This window comes from Babylonia areolata, chromosome 28, assembly GCF_041734735.1.
Source record: "Babylonia areolata isolate BAREFJ2019XMU chromosome 28, ASM4173473v1, whole genome shotgun sequence".
In the NCBI taxonomy this organism is placed as follows: Eukaryota; Metazoa; Mollusca; class Gastropoda; order Neogastropoda; family Buccinidae; genus Babylonia; species Babylonia areolata.
The window spans coordinates 22,773,020-22,793,019 of NC_134903.1; the positions used below are offsets into that span (position 1 = coordinate 22,773,020).

The following is a 20,000-nucleotide window of genomic DNA, read 5'->3' on the forward strand; positions in this document are numbered from 1 at the left end:
ACAGCACGCCATTCATCAACCTCCAGTTCCGTGACAAAGACTGACTGCCCAAACAGCCCTTTACTGCACTCTATGACAACACGGGATGGCTGTGTACAATGGTCTATAGACTGCTGTCACGTTTTTTGACAGTAATGTTGTATATGGTTTATAGTTTGCGGTCAATGTTGGGGTAATAATTATTGTGTGCATGATCCGTGGTTTGACGTCACGTTTTTATGCAATCTTGAATAGTTGTTTATAGGTGGTTATCACATTTTGATATGATGTGAAGTTGTGGTGTATATAGCTTGCTGTGACATTGTGTTGTCATTTCTGTATTGTGTTTATTGTTCGTTGTCACTTTTAGACAATATGTTGTGTGAGTATGGTTTATATAGTTTGTTGTAAAATTTTCGGTGTTTCACCTGATTTGTAAATCGCTGTCACTTTTTTCACGCAGTGTCATATCCTCTATATCATTTAATATCACCTTTCGATATCATGTATATTGTAGATTACAGTTTGCTGTGTCAGTTTTCACAAAGTGTTGAATATGTTTGCCGTGTCAGTTTTCAGTGTTGAATATGTTTGCTGCGTCGGTTTTCACACAATTTCCCCGTTATATAATTGGCTGTGTCCGTTATCTCTCTCTCTCTCTCTCTCTCTCTCTCTCTCTCTCTCTCTCTCTATATATATATATATATATATATATATATATACAGAGAGAAAGAGAGAGAGGGAGAATACGTCACAGACAAGACGCTCTCCTGATGAAACCGTATGGGCGAAAATTTGAGAGTAAAAAAAAAGGAAGATAATTATTTTATTTCGGATTTATTTAACATTATATATATTGTGATGTGATGGACTCGGGGTAAGGGTTGGGTTGGAGTGGACTGAAGAATTAAGAGTAGTAGAAGATAGCAGGTTCCCGTGCAGGCAGGAGCATATGAAAACGGACGCCCTTTCAATTGTTTATTTACTACAGCTATTACAGGAAAACAGTGCAGCAATACGTAGCGAGGTGTCACTGTTGTGGGAACAACACTACACGGCAAGAGAGAAAAAGAGCAGGCGCTGGCCACGAGCTGGCTCGGGTGTGGAAGTGACCACTCATTACCCGCCCGGCCAATTTATACAGATTAGGCGAACTACAAAGACAATCACGTGGGCTGCAAACCAGATCGTCACTAATCTGAAGAAATCTGACGAGAACTGTGCTTGTTACAAGGTGTTCAGTGACAGATTTCTAAATGATCCCTGAACGGATTTGCATCGGATAAGTTGCAAAAGAAAGAGCTCAACGCCTACTTTATAATGAGTGTAAAATGAAGTGTTGATTATTTAAGATGAATTTATAATCTTAATTTAAGTCACCTGAACAGGGTCAGTTTTAACGAGCTCGTCGCTGAAAATTACAAACTGCGTTAAATCAGTTTAACGTAGGCGAACATAAATGGAATAGATTTAAAGATGGAATTAAGACGATTTGCCAGTATATAATACTAGTAGTTTACTGATCTGACAAAAGAGTTATTAATTAATTACGGTGGAACAGAAACACAAGTTTGCTCTCAGCCAATGACGTACCGCGACGCGACACTGGTCGAGCCGTGGTGGTCTGGCCAGGACAAAATGATAATAATAATAATAATGGATACTTATATAGCACACTATCCAGAAATCTGCTCTAGGTGCTTTACAAAAACGCTTTTGATAACATAAAACATTATATCTATGTTACATACACACACCAAAATGTGACCACACACACACACACACGCACGCGCGCGCGCGCGCGCGCACGCACACACACACACACACACACACTGCATACATACATTTTAACATACATGTGTATCTAACAGCTACCCTAACACATACGCACACATAGGCAGGCACAAACTTACATAGACACACGCACACACAATACACATTCATATACATGCATGTAGTTGTGGACCTGCCACAATTGAACTTATTGCTGAGGGAAAAGGTGAGTTTTGAGACGAGATTTAAAAGATGCGAGGGAATCAGAATGACGGAGGTTATCAGGGAGCTTGTTCCACGTCTTTGGCGATTGAAAAGAAAACGATCTGTGTCCATAGGTCTTACTTCTGACGTGAGGTATCCTGAGAAGTCGAGTATCAGAGGAAGAACGGAGCTGGCGAGACGGGGTATAGATATGGATGAGTTCAGAAAGATATTTGGGGCCAGATCCGTTGACTGCAGAAAAGGTCAGAGTGGATAGCTTATAGTCTATTCGATCAGAAACAGGCAACCAGTGGAGAGACTGAAGGAGAGGAGAAACATGGTCAAATTTAGAAGCTCTGCAAATGAGTCTGGCAGCGTTATTCTGAATTCTTTGGAGTCTGTCTAACAGGTATTTGGGAAGGCCGGCCAAAAGAGAGTTGCAGTAATCCAATCTTGAGAGAACCAGAGAGCATACAAGTGTCTTGGTTGCATCGGTTGAAAGATAGTGGCGGATAGAGCTGATTCTACGCAGTTCCAAATAGGCAACTTTACAGATATTCGAAATGTGCTGTTGGAAGGAAAGAGACTGGTCCAGGATTACACCAAGACTGCGAACAGAGGGAGAAAGTGAAACAGGTGTGCTATTGATCAGAACAGAGTCAGGAAAGGAAGGATGTTGACGAAACTTCTTTGGACAGGTTATCATAAATTCAGTCTTATCATCATTTAATTGCAGCTTGTTGAGAGTCATCCAGTCCTTTAGGCCAGCAATGCACTCCTGTGTTTGAGTCACCAGTGCATCAAATTCAGCTATGGAAGCCGACTGATAAAGTTGTGTGTCATCAGCAAAGCTCTCATGCGACATCGCATGATGACTGATGACATCCGACACAGGAGCCGCATACAGCACGAAAAGAACAGGACCTAGGACGGACCCTTGTGGGACACCACATTTCAAGGCAGATACTCTAGAGTATGTACCATTTACACACACTTTCTGTGTACGATCTGACAGGTAAGACGTGATCCATGCTAGTGCAGTGTCACGAATACCAAAGGAAGTTTTAAGTCTGTTCAAGAGGATAGAGTGGTCGATAGTGTCAAAAGCTGCTGACAAATCTAAGAGAGCGAGAAAAGATATCTTATCCTCATCAAATCCCGAAAGCAAATCATTCACTATTCTAAGAAGGGCTGTTTCGCAACTATGACCACGTCTATAAGCTGACTGGTGGGAATTAAGTAAACCATTCTGCTCCAGATGAGCTAAGAGCTGAGACAATATGATCTTTTCTAGCAGTTTTGATAAAAATGACAGATTAGAGACAGGTCGATAATTTTTCAAACAATTATGATCCAAAGATGGTTTCTTGATGAGTGGACGTACAACAGCAGATTTGAAGCTTTCAGGGAAACAACCAGACAGTAAGGAAGAATTGATGACATGAGTAATATGTAAGCGGGTGTAAGTGGAGTGACGTCACATATTCTGTGCAGGGGTTAGGACGGAAAACGTCGGCTGCTGTAGCCTGTGTGTAAGCAGTTTTGGAGCAAGCATAGCGCGCTTGGTCACAATATATATATATTCTGACAGAAAAGAACGGTTATGATTACGATGACAACCCCCTTTTCCTTCCCCTGTGAATTGAAGTACCGGTTCCCACCAATCTGGCCCAGACTAAGACTCTTCTGTCAACAGTGTAAACGTGTGACCCTGTCCTTGTATTACACTCGGCAAGGCTCAGGAACTTTATTGTGTCAGGGAAGTGACTGTGTTAAATGGGACACAGAGGAATGTGAAGTTTTGAAAGACACTGTGCATGAATATTGTAAAAAGCAAGATCTGCATGCCTTTCAGACTGCAATACTCTCGATACCCCTGACCTTCCTGACAGACAGTAATAACAGGTTAGATTTATCTCCCCCTGTGTGTACCCAGAAGGAAGTAGCTGCCCCCCCCCCCCCCCCCCCCTATTCCAGTACCTCCGCACCCAGCTTCAGAGCAGTTACAGAATGAAGTATTCTGCTAGCATTTATGAGTGACTTTTCTATGGTGTCTCCTGTAGTTCAGATAACCCCTTTTGACAAAGATAAGGGTCAGCATGAACAGACACAACCCCATCCAAATGGTGACGAAAGCCTGACTTCCTCTGTCAGTACCATTCACAGACGAATGGCAGTGAAATCAACTCCGAAACCATCCAAACAATTAAAACGTCATCGCAGACGAACGCTATGCCCCACAAACTATGTTGGCAAAACTATCTTTGAAAAACTCCAAAGTGTTGAAACAACCATTGAGGATCTGATAAACAGCCAAGCCGATAGTGAGATTCATTTTGTATCAAGTCTAGAAGACTCTAAAGTTTCCATTAAGAATGAACTCAAACACCACCTTGACCATAAGGTTGAGTCCTTACACTCTGCTCTTGACAGTCTAAAAACCATTATCTGTGACGTCAGTTCCGCAGTAACCAGCCCGTTAAAAGAAAATCATTATCTGTGACGTCAGTTCCGCAGTAACCAGCCCGTCAAAAGAAAATCATTCACTAAAAACAGCGTTGGACGCTTCATTCAGAAATCAATCAACTGAAGAAAAAACCTACCTCATCATGTAGTACTTCCACCCAGTGTGGTCTGTCTGACAGTAATGCTTCAGAAAAGCATTTTGACCAACAGACCCAAATCCTGTCAGTGTCTGATCACCGACGTTCTGGTCCATCAACAGCACAGTCCACAGTATCTGGTGATTCCTTGCCACAGAAAGATGCTAGTGATGAGGTTTGTCTTGAAAGCACACCTCAGTTTGTTTCGGCAGTTCATCAAATCAACACTGAAAATACAGCTGTACCAGTACAAAATCGGTTTGATGTTCTGTCCGAATCCAGCCAGCAACAACCTGTTGACAGCAGTCACAGAGTCCCACACTCTCCCAGAGTCAAAAGTACCCCAGATACCTCTACGCGTGATTCAACACACGATGGTAAAATACTGAATCAACAGATGTCCCCAGAGAAAGTACTGAGTGAAATAAACATCCCCGCCGATTCCTCCTCGTTACTGATAGGGGACTCTGTTATAAGATATGTGAACCCAAAGAGACTACAGACATACAATGACCCACTCTTCAAAATATGTATTCCTGGACTAACAGTCACTGATCTCACCCAGTGGTTAAAGTACTCAGAAAAGAAAGACCATATTCACACTGTTATTGTCCATGTTGGGGTAAATGATTGTCCAGCGGGACCAATCTCAACACAGAACTGGTGTGAACTCACTGACCTGTGTACCAGTTGTTTTCCCTCAGCATACATAGCATTAAGCTCCATTCTCCCTGCTAGAGGTCGAAATCAACTGAATAACGCCATAGCGCCATCAAACAGAAGTTTATATTCTGCCTGCACGAGCATGCAGGTGGACATGATTGATCACTACAGTGCCTTTGTAACTCAGAACGGGGCACCACGTCAGGCATTGTATAATGATGCCACTCACCCCAGTAGAAGAGGGACGGCCTGCCTTGCCGTCACCTTCAAGAGGGTTCTTCCACAGTCTGGGCGTGCAGACAGCAACAACCGCCCTGAAGACGTGGGCCCCTCACGTCCTTCCTCAGGTCACAGGGATGAAGGGAAAGCCCCGCACTTCAACAGTGGAGCAGCTTCCTCACGCTGCTCTCAGCACCCAGACTCTACAGACACAGGTTCTCCTCCCTTGTCATCCATTGCCCACTTCCCCCTCTGCCGTCCCGGAATGACCGGCGTGTCACCTTCAGTGAGGCACGTCCACTTCAGTGAGTCCAGCCCCAGGACCGTACACCTACAGACTGGATGGCGGATGATGTAGGGGAAGATGTACCTCTCCCCCAGGCCAGACGATCCCAGGCAAACACAAACCCCTACCCCCCACCCAATGGCTTTTCATCATTCCCACATGCCCCTCCTCCTTGCCCTCTCCCACGTAACATAACTCCTTATGTCCCACATCCCAGATTCCCAGACCCATTCCCTCCCCCCACCCCCTTCAGTACTCACATTAGAGGGTTCACACATAGTCAGTACCCAGGACCAGGTGACATGGACTTCACACCTACACCACAGGGCGGATCCATGTGCGACAACCACAACTGGCTCCCACACAGCCCTGTTGGCCAGTGTGCACAGCAGCTGGTCAACCTGGCGTCACAGCTGGTGTACGACCGAGACCGTCAACGACCGACGCCACCATGGTAGCCATGGAGCATCGGGCTGCTAATATATACTGACATGTTCTATACTTAAACCTTTCCATTTTCCCCAGAATTTTTTGCCTTTGTACAAAATAAACCGTTGTATACTGCATTTCTTGAATAAGTTTATTTAGAATAACTTGTAATCTTATAAGTGTTATTGTGTTTGTTCATGACATTCACCACTTGCATTTGCCCTGTGATTATATCAACATTGATTATGGAGAACTGCTCCAACACCCCCAAGTGGCTGACTAAAACTGGATTTAAAATAGGATACCTTAATATTTGTCATATGCTGAACAAGATATCAGACATCCCCCCCCCCCCAATCCTTTCTAATGCTGGTAATTGCTTTCATGTTTTTGCCTTTTCCGAATCACGATTATCTGATGTTGTTTCAGACAATGTGATATCTATTCCAGGATATCACCTCATCAGGCGTGATGCCACAGTTAAACTGGAAACAGGACAAGTAACTTATGTTCATCAGTCTGTAAATTACAAAAATTTAGTATTTTTGATAAATATAAAATTGAATGCATTTGGTTAGAGATTCGCTTAAAAGGGACCAAGCCAGTCCTTGTATGTTTTCTATACAGAAAGCCCGAAGAAAGGGTGAGTGGCTTGATCGCTTTGAGCACATGATGGAAGATGCAACTAACTATTCCACCGAAATTATTTTGCTGGGTGATTCTAACATTATTTGTTAAAACCACATGATAAATGAAAGGGAATCACTGAAAATAATGTATATTCTAACACAGTTAATACTCCAACAAGGAAGATACTTCTCTTTGAAACACTAATCGATCACATTTACGTAACCAATCCTAGTAATGTTGTAGAAACTTCTGTTCCTGTATTTGGCCTTAGTGATCACTTTCCAATATGTCTAACATAGTCGAAAGGTATAAAAATCCCCAGATGCAGTCACAGGTATATGTCATTCCGTAGTACAAAACTTTTGACACAGAAGGGTTTCTGTCTGATTTATGTATGGCTAGTTTTTTTCTGATGTTTACCAGTGTACCGACCCTGACAGTGCGCTTGCGACATGGAAAAAGTACTTTCTTTCCGTCTTCAACAAACATGTTTCCTTAAAGACTAAACGCGTTAGACAGGATGATAAGGCCCCGTGGTTGACAGAAGATATAAATATTGAAATAAAGGCTCGAGAACTATTATTAAAAACTACAGGAAAAGATGAGAAATTTAAGAAACAGAGAAATAAAGTAACATCCATGAAACGGGCTGCAAAAAAAAGAAAAAAAAAGTATTTTTGTGATTTAATAATATCTAAAAGAGATACAAAATCCATTTGGAAAGCTATCAACCAACTGTCTGGGAAAAAAAAGAGTTAAATTGACTCCTTCTGGGAATGAGATGTCAGCTGAAATTCTAAATATACACTTCACGACTGTCGCAGAAAGAACTGTCGGGGTTGGTAACACCGAGTCCAGTGACTTACAATTGCTCAAATGTTTTTGTAACACGAAAAGAATACATTCTAACTTTCAGCTAGCATACATTAGTGTACATGATGTTTTCAAAGAATTATGCTCATGAAAACAGTCCACATCCCGGGGTTTAGATGGTATCGATAGTAAAATTTTGAAGATAGCAGCACCTATCATCTCTGAACACATCACTTATATCTGTAACCTCTGAACTGAAAAACGCTCCTATCCACAGGCTTTTAAGTGCTAAAGTGTTACCTATCTTTGAATATGGTAATCCATGTGACCCCCCAAAGACAGCAGACGAACAGACCATAACACACACTACTCACCGATCTCCCCATGCGAGGCAGTGCCAGGTAATTCTGAAACAGACAGCAACAGGCTCACATCAACGACAAAAGGAGGAAGAAAGAGAGGAAAGAAGGAAGAAATAAAGGAAAGGAGAAAAGAATAAAAGGAAGGAAGAAAGAAAAGAAGGAAGAAAGAAAGAAAGAGAATAAATAAACAAACAAATAAATAAGAAAAGGGGGGAAGGAAAGAAGAAGAAAGAAAGACGAAAAGAAAGACACAAAGAAAAGAAAGAAGAAATAAAAAGAAAGAAAGACAGAGAGAAAAGAACGAGTAAAAGGAACCAGCCCCTGACGGTCCATGACCGAGAAGGAGTGACGGACAGACGGAAGAAATAATTCAGCGAAACGATTTCCCACCTCGCCTCCAGGTGAAAAATGAAATGAAAAAAAAACAACAAAAAAAACAAAAAAAAAAAAACGTTCAAACGTCGGTACATAAAATGTACATGACATGAATCATGTAAATTAACGAAGCTGTCATTTATGTCTCATATCCTTTTGCAGCCAGCGGGACAGTCATTTCATCCGTCAGTGCCTTTATGTTGAAACTACTGAAACTCTTATTTCTGCTTTTGTGCTGTCACGAATCGACTACTGTGATTCTCCTCTCATACGCTGTCCACATAATGTTCTTCAGCGAATTAAAAAAACTTCAAAACAATGCTGCCCGTCTGACTCTCAGGGACCCACGTACTGATCACATTTCTCCTCACTTCCGCACTCTACATTGGCTACCCATTGAAGCGAGAACTGAAAACAAAGTTGCGTGTCTCTGCTATTCTGCTTTCCACTCCGCTGGACCTACGTATCTTTCTGACCTTATCAGTGTTAACACTCCCTCAAGAAATCTCCGCTCTTCCTCGGACTGTTACCTTTTGAAACTTCCTCGCGTCAATACAAGAACGTTCTTTCTTCTTTGCTGCTCCTCACATCTGGAACAACCTTCCTCATCAAATCCTTGTATCTCATTCTGTTTCTGCTTTTCGCTCATCACTATAACCCCATCTTTTTAAAACCTATCTATAAGCACAGCTTTCTTGTTCTCCAACAACACCCACGTCAGCTCACTGTGAATGTATGAGGAGTTAGAAAGGGAGCGTGTGTGGGGTGAGGGGGGAAGGAGTTTGAGAAAGTGGTCATGAATGATTTATGCATTTGTAAAGCGCCCTGAGCTCTTGAGAGAGAAGGCGTAATATAAATGTACATTATCATATAATAATAATCATTATTATCATTATCATTATTAATCATTATTATTCATATCCAGTGTCAGGGGCCAGGCACATGAAGGCAGAACCCAGTCCTTTCCCCCCGCCACTGTAACCTTCCCCAACCACGTTCAAACACGATAACAAGCAGATCTAATTCGTCCTCTTTCATATGAACGTTGAAGAAATGAAAGAAAGCCATCCAAAGTGACTTTCAGTTATACAGCCCGTTCCCTCTCTTTGTGTGCCTCTGTCCGTCTCTCTCACTGTCTCTGTCTTGCACTCCTCTGTGTGTGTGTGTGTGCGTGTGTGTGTGTGCGTGTGTGTGTGTGTGAATCCTGCCGTCCCATACCTCTGCGTTCTTGCTTTCCAAGAATTTCCCTGTGCTCTAAACTCAGCGATGATCTTATTCTGTTATGTTGCCTGCACGCAGTAAACAAAGAATCTATCTCAAATTGTTATGCAGATGAATGCTAACGCCCGAGTTATTTGCACAATACATTTGGCAAATTATCATAGTAATAGATGTTCTCGTGGTTTGCCCCAGTGTAATCAGCACTTCTGTCCACAGGACAAACGGCGGAGTGTGCGGGGAACATGAAATAATTTATTTTTTGTCTCAGCTTTCTCAGTTTTAGACCTTTGTCTGAAGAGAGGTGGTCACACACACACACACACATATATATATATATATGATATACTACATGTACACACTCACACACACACACATATATATATATATATGAATATATATATATATATACACACACATATATATATATATTACATTACACACGCGCGCGCGCACACACACACACACACACACACACACGCCCGCATGAACGACGCACGCACACACATGTAAACACACACAGATGCGCGCGCTCAAAATAGAGAGAGAGAGAGAGAGTGTGTGTGTGTGTGTGTGTGTGTGTGTGTGTGTGTGTGTGTGTGTGTGTGTGTGTTAGCGTGTGGGTTCGTGAGAGAGAGACAGAGACAGAGAGAGAAAGCGTGGCAGAGAGAGAGAGAGAGAGAGAGAGAGAGAGAACGCGCATATGTATTCAATAAAGTCCGTGGCCCCTCATGAAGGGGATGCAGGGAACATTTGAGAACAACGTGGAACATAAAACATTTCACTACAAATCTAGCTATGCACATGCACACAAAAAGCACAACCAATAACATATCAAACTGCGGATTTTGAATGCCTTATACAGGTATATAGTGAACTATCTTACAATGGTTTCATCTGTTGATGACATTAGCAAGGATATCCGAAACAGAGATGGATGTCCATGATATTTCTATGGAATAAACTGATGCCTAAGGTCATTCAAGGAAGGGCAAGGTAACACGACATGAATTTCATTTTCTTCAGCACATCTGCACAAGGGACAAATAGTGTCGTGATCATTCAATTTTCTATAACGATAACGATGAAGAGAGATCGGAATTCCCAAATCTAAACATTGTCATAACATATTTCAAATTCCTATCCATCTTCATTGACAGATGAATCGGAACTGAATGCATATAAATGAACTGCTTATAAAACCCAAATCGATCGCTATCTCGAATGTGGTATGACTGTCTACAATCAATTAATCTAGTTCGCTATGTACGAATAAATCCATTTATATCCCCTACTCCCTGCTGTAACTATACATAACCAAATTCCATTTCATATAACTTAAATCTCACCTTTGACACCCAGTTTGTCTTACCCCTTACATCCAGATCGTACAACATATCATATGCTTTTCTTGGCAACCTAGAATCTTCCTTACATCTTGTCACAGAATTCGGATAGATCGGGTATCTTTTTGTCTCACCATAGATCAAACTGTTAGGCGTTTTCATACTTACCCCAAGAAACTTTTTCAACGCAAATAAATGCACGTCCTCACAAAAGACTGCAGCATTAGACAGACCCCAATTTTTAGCTCCGTGCTGAACGATAGGCTGTATCTGAGAATAAAATAGTTTTATAAACAACTCAAAAGAATAATTTTCTGATATTATCATTTTTTTTCACAATACTGAATAATGCGTGTTTAGCTCTATTTGATAATTCCTTACATGCAGATGTGAAACTTAACTTTCTCTAATTCCTAAATACCCACCTTTTTCTAAAAACAATTATATTACTTTTTAACATGTTTACTTTCAACTAAAGTGAAGTAGCAGCATGAAACAGACTGTCTAATTGTGTTTGTACACCACTAAGTTTCAAATATCAACGCAACATCATCTGCTAGGAGAATGATAAACAACTCTAAAATATCACCCGTAAACTGAACACCATATTTTCCGTTTCTAAGAATTTCAGAGATTAGTTCGTTAATGAAAATCGAAAACAAAATAGGGCTGCAAACATCACCTTGTTCCACCCCAGAAGTACACTGGATATAATCCGTCATCCTACCCCCAAACCTTACCCTAGCTTTCACACATGCATACATACTCATTATACATTTCAACAATTTTCCATGAACACCAGCTTTCAAAAGAATTGGCAAAAGAATATGGTCGAAGGCTCTCTCAAAATCTATAAAAGCCACATACAATTTACGATTTAGAGAATTGTTTTTGAGAGAGAGAGAGAGACAGAGACAGAGAGAGAGAGAGAGAGAGAGAGAGAGAGAGACAGACAGACAGACAGACAGACAGACAGACGACAGACAGACAGACAGACAGAATAATCTCAGAGTCAAAGAAAGGTAACAACATAATGAAACCTCACCCCGTCATAAATTCACAGGCAAAATCGAGTATTTTCCTCTTAAAGGGGTGTTTATTCGGGTACCTACAGTCTCAGTGACAGACAAGTAAACGAGACAAGACAGACAGACACACAGACAGACAGCGACAAGAATGGGACTACTCGACGTGTGCGTGAGTGTGCGTTTGGTTTCATGGTTGTTTTCGGGCAGAACGGAAAAGACTGGTATTGAGGTGGGTTTTTGAAGAATGGGAGAAAACACACACACACACACACACACACACACACACACAAAAGTACGTGTTCCACGGGCTTGCATGCCACAGGAGGGGAGTAAGGGGTGGTGGTGGTGGGGGGCGGAGGGGGAGTGGGGGGGACCCGATTTGTGCAGCAGGCTTCATTTCTCCCGGGCAGAATGACACCATTCACGCATCAGGCCAAATGACGATTTTATTCCCAAACGGCATGCCGGCCTTCAGGCTCATCCCTTTCTCACCTGGTCAGTTACAAAAACCACCGTTCACTTGTTGCCTGTTCATTTTTTTTCATTTTCTTTCCACCGTACTATTCAGTCACAGATTACGGTTCAAAAGCGTGACAGAATGACATTCTGAGTGCAAGTGTTGTTGTTGTTGTTGTTGTTGTTGTTGTTGTGTGTGTGTGTGTGTGTGTGTGTGTGTGTGTGTGTGTGTGTGTGTGTGCGTGCGTGCGTGCTCGCGCGCGTGTGAGTGTGTTAGTATCACTCTCTGTGTGTCTGTTATTGTGTGTGTGTGTGTGTGTGTGTGTGTGTGTGCGCGCGCGCACGCGCGCGCGCGAGTTTGCGTATGCATGTGTGTGCGCGCGCGTGTGTGCAAGATGCTGGTTTGTTGTTGGCTGGTAATGAGAACAGCCGTGAAAGTGGACATCGGTGCTGACAACAAAGCTGACTGAACGTGCAATGGAGACTGTACGTGAGGCTGAGCGGTGTGGGCTCCATGCACGGAGGATGGGGTGATGGCCCACGACAGGGATCAATACAGGGGGCGAGGGGGGAGAGGGGGGAGGGGGGTCTGGGTGGGGAGGAAGGGGGCCTGGGGGAGGGGGGGAGGGGACCTGCCATGAACTGTCGGGACCTTTAATACACAGATACTTGAAACTGGGTGAAGGTAAACATGGGACGATTTTGTTGTACCGGGTGGTTAAGTGGCAGACTGTGTGCACAGTGCACTGTAAATACTATGCCCTGCACGGTGCACTGTAAATACTATGCGATGTAGAGTGCAGTGTAAATACTATGCCATGTAGAGTGCAGTGTAAATACTATGCCATCTAGAGTGCACTGTAAATACTATGCCCTGCACGGTGCACTGTAAATACTATGCCCTGCACGGTGCACTGTAAATACTATGCCCTGCACGGTGCACTGTAAATACTATGCCATGTAGAGTGCACTGTAAATACTATGCCATGTAGAGTGCACTGTAAATACTATGCCCTGCACGGTGCACTGTAAATACTATGCCCTGCACGGTGCACTGTAAATACTATGCCATGTAGAGTGCACTGTAAATACTATGCCATGTAGAGTGCACTGTAAATACTATGCCATGCACGGTGCACTGTAAATACTATGCTATGCATATCTACAAATACACATACATACATATACATCTTCACTTACATATACGTACACACATATATACATACATGAAAATCACAGGTCAAAGAACCAAACCCTGGGGTACACCATGATCAAGGTGAACTGGCTTTGAACACAGGTTACTGACCAAGACTGACTGCGAACTATGAGAAAGGAAGGACTCAAACCACGAAACTGCGATTTCTTAAACTTTTAAGACCATAGAAAGACTGGAGGCGACCCAAAAGAATAGAGTGGTCAATAGTATCAAAGGCTGCAGACAGATCTAAAAGAGTTAGCGACACATCTCCATGGTATAGGGCTATCAGAATGTCGTTTGTTACTTTCAGCAAAGCTGTTTCGGTGCTGTGGAAGGGACGGTAGGCAGACTGAGTGGGGCATATGAGATTATTGGAATTTAGATAAAAGAGAAGATGTTGGAGAATGACTTTCTCAATGACTTCGGACAGAAAAGGTAAGTTTGAAACTGGTCTATAGTTTATAAGATTGTTTGGATCAAGGCTAGATTTTTTCAGAAGGGGTTTCACAATAGCAGCTTTAAAGAGAGATGGAAATGTTCCACTCTGTAGACTGTCATTTACAATATGAGTGATGGTGGTGAGTTCATCTAAACATCTAAAAGTAGAGGTGTCGGCAGAGGATCCAAAAAATAGGTTGTTGGTTTAGATTTTAATATCAGGTTTTTCAAATCGTAGTCAGATATTGGATGAAAGGCAAGACATGTTGAACTGGTGAGTGAATTCAGATCTGAAGAAAGGGAAGTATTATGTAGGTGAAAGTCAAGTTCAAAACAAATGGCTGATACCTTTTGGATGAGAAAAACAAAAACAAAAAAAACAAAACAAAAAAAAACAAAAAAAACACCTGACAGAAAACAACAGGCAGTTGGTTTGGTCGGTACGTGTTCGGCAAAGAACAAGAATTTCTGCGAGGCCAAAGTTGATTGCAGATACCAAACTGCTGTGAAGCGCTGTTACTGTCGGAAATCATAGAGGAGAAGTAATTCAAGTTCGCTTCTTGAACGATCTCCGATACAGCTCGCTTAACCGCCGCAAGGATCTTATCAACTGTCAAACCTGTCCTCTTGGTTGTCCTCTCCGCCCTACGGTGTGCACGTTTTGCGGCTGGAGGAACATCAGCAACCAGTCAGGACCATGAGGAGGACTTCCTTGGGCACACTTGGTCCCTGGACACTGGGGCGTGCTGTTCGATTAATGAACGTAGGGCAGCGTCAAGATCGTCAGCACTGTGTGTGTGTGTGTGTGTGTGTGTGTGTGTGTGTGTGTGTGTGTTCCATACTGGACGTCAGCATTAATTCAATGCTTTCAGGAACTGGAGCGCTAATTACCACTCAGCATTTCAACTTTAAATGGTTTCCAATATTTCCGCACAAAGTGAACTATGTGTACCTGTTTAACTTTAGATGGATTCCACTTAATTTACCATCAAATGTACCTTCTCTCAGCATTAAATGTTCTTCAATACCAATTAAATTATCTTAACGACTGCCGTATCGAATATTCCCCAGTAGGCCTATTTTTACGCTGCACACTTAATACACCACTGTGATTCATTACCCAGCGATCCAAAGCATTTCAGTGTCAAAGGCATCTCATTGTCGCGACATTACATGACAAAGTGCTGGACACGGGGTAAGGGGAAGTCACAGCTCTAGATGTAAGACACACTTTTCCGGTTATCTGGACAACGATAACTATGCTGCTATGTCTGCAATGACACAACACTGAATCTGACTTTCCCTGTTTTTGCTGTGATTCAGACGTCTATATGCCTACACATCTACCGGGGTCCAGTTTACGCCGCACATTCGTTCCTGGATCGACACCTACAGCCTGACTCAAGGAGAACGTTTTTGTTTTTTGTTTTGGGTGGGTGGGGGATGTCTTTTTCTTCTTCTTTTTTTTTTTTTTACTTTGCAAATGAGATTTTGCTTGCAAAATGTTTCAAGAGCGCACCTCCAGCACATTTATAGCACTCACTCGATCAGACCTCATATATCAAGAAGGAGGAGGCGGAGGAGGAACACTAAACACAAACTGATTGATAGACAACTTGTTTCTTCCGTTTCAAGCAGCATAGTGTCTGGAGTTTTCCGTGGATTCGTTAAAAACAAACCGTGTATAAAACAGCATTAGATATTCCGTCATGAATCTGACAGCATGAGCGCGCACTCGCGCGCTCTGTGTGTGTGTGTGTGTGTGTGCGTGTGCGTGACGCATTTCAATATTGCCAATGACGTTGAACAAAACATGACACGAGAGACCGGTTGGAAAAAAGGAGAGTTGTGACATCTGGGAGAACTGGACAAGTCATTATGGAATTAACCCCATCTTCTGATTTTTGACACTGCGTTTTTCTTCGGGCTTTGCAAATCTGTGACGTCAACGTTGATCGAAAATATAAACTGCGCCGACGGTTGATATATCGCTGCCGTGAACCACCATCACTAACGTGAACAAGACGGTAAACTGCACAAATCTGACGTCGAATCAGTTATGAATTAATTTAGAACTGGCACGCATTAGACCTTTTACGTCAACGCACTGTCTCAAGGCGTCATCCCTCACTGATAAAATGACGTCAGACTGTGGACCTTCCCGCCAGTGTTATCGCCTGGACAAGCAGTGTAGTGGGTCGTCAGGTGATGAAATAACGCTGGTTTTAGTGGGTCTTCACGCCTCCAACATTCCACTGAAACATGGCTTGGCTGCCGACAAGGAGTGCGTGTTGGTAACGCTGCGTATCACACGCGCTGTGTGTCAATATAATAACAATAATGATGATGCTGATGATAATAAATATATGTATATGTATATACACACCACACACACACACACACACACACACACACACACACACAAACACACACACACAAACACACACAATGGTATATATATATCCATCCATCAAACATGCAGGCTGGTCACCAACTAAGTAGACATACATGACGAATTACAGCAAGTCACTGCATCAAAAGTACGAGCTAAACAATGTCCTTAGTGAAGATCAGAAAACCATTTCAAACTTACAATACCAGTCGCGGGATCACAACGCCCAAACAATGCAAATCCCAACAACAACACCCCCAAATCAGCCCCCCTCCCCCTCCCTCCACACAACACCTCAACAACAACACCCCCAAATCAGCCCCCCTCCCCCTCCCTCCACACAACACCTCAACAACAACACCCCCAAATCAGCCCCCCTCCCCCTCCCTCCACACAACACCTCAACAACAACACCCCCAAATCAGCCCCACCCTCCCTCCCCCTCCCTCCACACAACACCCCAACAACAACACCCCCAAATCAGCCCCACCCTCCCTCCCTCCACACAACACCCCAACAACAACACCCCCAAATCAGCCCCACCCTCCCTCCCCCTCCCTCCACACAACACCTCAACAACAACACCCCCAAATCAGCCCCACCCTCCCTCCCCCTCCACACAACACCCCAACAACAACACCCCCAAATCAGCCCCACCCTCCCTCCCCCTCCCTCCACACAACACCTCAACAACAACACCCCCAAATCAGCCCCACCCTCTCTCCCTCCACACAACACCTCAACAACAACACCCCCAAATCAGCCCCACCCTCCCTCCATCCACACAACACCTCAACAACAACACCCCCAAATCAGCCCCACCCTCCCTCCATCCACACAACACCTCAACAACAACACCCCCAAATCAGCCCCACCCTCCCTCCCTCCACACAACACCCCAACAACAACACCCCCAAATCAGCCCCACCCTCCCTCCCTCCACACAACACCTCAACAACAACACCCCCAAATCAGCCCCACCCTCCCTCCTTCTCCACACAACACCTCAACAACAACACCCCCAAATCAGCCCCACCCACCCTCCCTCCACACAACACCCCAACAACAACACCCCCAAATCAGCCCCACCCTCCCTCCTTCTCCACACAACACCTCAACAACAACACCCCCAAATCAGCCCCACCCTCTCTCCCTCCACACAACACCTCAACAACAACACCCCCAAATCAGCCCCACCCTCCCTCCTTCTCCACACAACACCTCAACAACAACACCCCCAAATCAGCCCCACCCTCCCTCCTTCTCCACACAACACCTCAACAACAACACCCCCAAATCAGCCCCACCCTCCCTCCTTCTCCACACAACACCTCAACAACAACACCCCCAAATCAGCCCCACCCTCCCTCCTTCTCCACACAACACCTCAACAACAACACCCCCAAATCAGCCCCACCCTCCCTCCTTCTCCACACAACACCTCAACAACAACACCCCCAAATCAGCCCCACCCTCCCTCCTTCTCCACACAACACCTCAACAACAACACCCCCAAATCAGCCCCACCCTCCCTCCTTCTCCACACAACACCTCAACAACAACACCCCCAAATCAGCCCCACCCTCCCTCCTTCTCCACACAACACCTCAACAACAACACCCCCAAATCAGCCCCACCCTCCCTCCTTCTCCACACAACACCTCAACAACAACACCCCCAAATCAGCCCCACCCTCCCTCCTTCTCCACACAACACCTCAACAACAACACCCCCAAATCAGCCCCACCCTCCCTCCCCCTCCACACAACACCTCAACAACAACACCCCCAAATCAGCCCCACCCTCCCTCCTTCTCCACACAACACCTCAACAACAACACCCCCAAATCAGCCCCACCCTCCCTCCTCTCCACACAACACCTCAACAACAACACCCCCAAATCAGCCCCACCCTCCCTCCTTCTCCACACAACACCTCAACAACAACACCCCCAAATCAGCCCCACCCTCCCTCCTTCTCCACACAACACCCCAGCAACACACACATAAGACAGAAACAAGCACACCCCTACACTGTCGCAGGCACTGATCAATTGAAGGAAGCCTCAAACAGACGCGTCTTGATGTTGATTTTGAAGCTAGAAGTGGATTGAAAGTGTTTTTCAAATGGCAAAGATTTACACAGGACGGGGGTGGCAAATGCAAAGGATCACACACACAGCGACACTTGGTCAGCTGTGTGTCATCTGCAAATGCGAGGTGACTGATGGAATGTTCTCGGAAAATTTGGTCAAGTGACTGTGTGGAGAAAATACAAACAGGCCCCAGTACCGAACCCTGTGAAAAGACATACTTAAGACATGATGATGTTGACCCCGATCATGTCTTTTGCATTGTGCACCATACCATATCATTGTCCCTGGGGCATTACTTCTTGTTGGAAGGCGCTATGTTAATTTCCATCACACACACACACACACACGCGCGCGCGCGCGCGCGCGCGCGCACACACACACACATTATATAATGATTCATTTAATGAGAGTTCGTACACACACACACACACACACACACACACACACACTCACTGTGTTTGTGCGTGCGTGCGTGTGTGTGTGTGTGTGTGTGTGTGTGTGTGTGTGTGTGTGTGTGTGTGTGTGTGTGCTAACATTTTGATACGAACTCTCATTAAATGAATCATTATATAATTTGACAACAAATAGTCAGAAAAACCCAGTTTTTGAGACACAACCGACAGACCTAGAGGAGTTTGGTGAACAGATGTTCGGTGAGACATGGCAGTGATTCTTCACAGCTAGGTCAGAGGAACAAGAAGAGAGTGTGCAGTGGCGGGTATTCCCCCCCCCCCCCTCCACTCCCCTCCCGCACACACTTCTCCCCAAGTCGCATCTCACACAATATTCCTAGTAACCCTGTCATCTCATGACATATATTTGAAACGAAACTGATGGGCACTGCCTCGCTCAACACAAGACACGTGTGCTTCATCTGAACCTTCAGCACGATAGTTGTGCAGTAGATAGGTTCCGCTCCAGATCACGACATGCCGCTCCTGTCTGTGGACGGTCCTAGTTCGTGGTGTTCAGACAGGATCATCAAACCCGGCCAGGGAGGCAGGGCTGCAGAGGAACATCTGGAACGTTACATGTTTCTTCACACAATGGGAAGAGAAATTGAAAGGTTAAAGGCCCCATGGCTTGTTACGGCAATCGGGGCAGTGAACTGATTGTGTCCAGGACTCGGCACAGGAAGGCGGGACTCAATCATCTCCTGATCCTCCCCACCCCAGGTCAGGTACCCGTTCACACCTGAGAGGAGAGGAGTGAGGAAAATCGGAGTAAAGTGCCTTTGCCAAGGAGACAACACCATGCCGAAACAGGGCATCGAACCCTGGTCACTGGTGAACACTGGGTCACAAGTTCAGAACTTAACGGTACAGGGCGGCCTTGATGACGTCTGAACAGAACTTAACGGTAGGCCTACAGGGCGGCCTTGTGACGTGTGTACAGAGCTTAACGGTACAGGGCGGCCTAGTGACGTGTGTACAGAACTTAACGGTACAGGGCGGCCTTGTGACGTGTGTACAGAGCTTAACGGTGTAGGGCGG

General features: G+C 44.5%; 1 protein-coding gene across 1 annotated transcript in view; it reads right to left on the reverse strand.

Annotated features, from left to right (window-relative positions):
- The window catches only part of LOC143301888 (small cardioactive peptides-like), a 114,547-nt gene that overhangs the window by 36,155 nt on the left and 58,392 nt on the right, over positions 1-20,000 (reverse strand). The window contains exon 2 of the mRNA XM_076616318.1: positions 7,974-8,006. Within this exon, the coding sequence (XP_076472433.1) occupies positions 7,974-8,006 (33 nt within the window). The remainder of the gene's footprint in view (positions 1-7,973; positions 8,007-20,000) is intronic.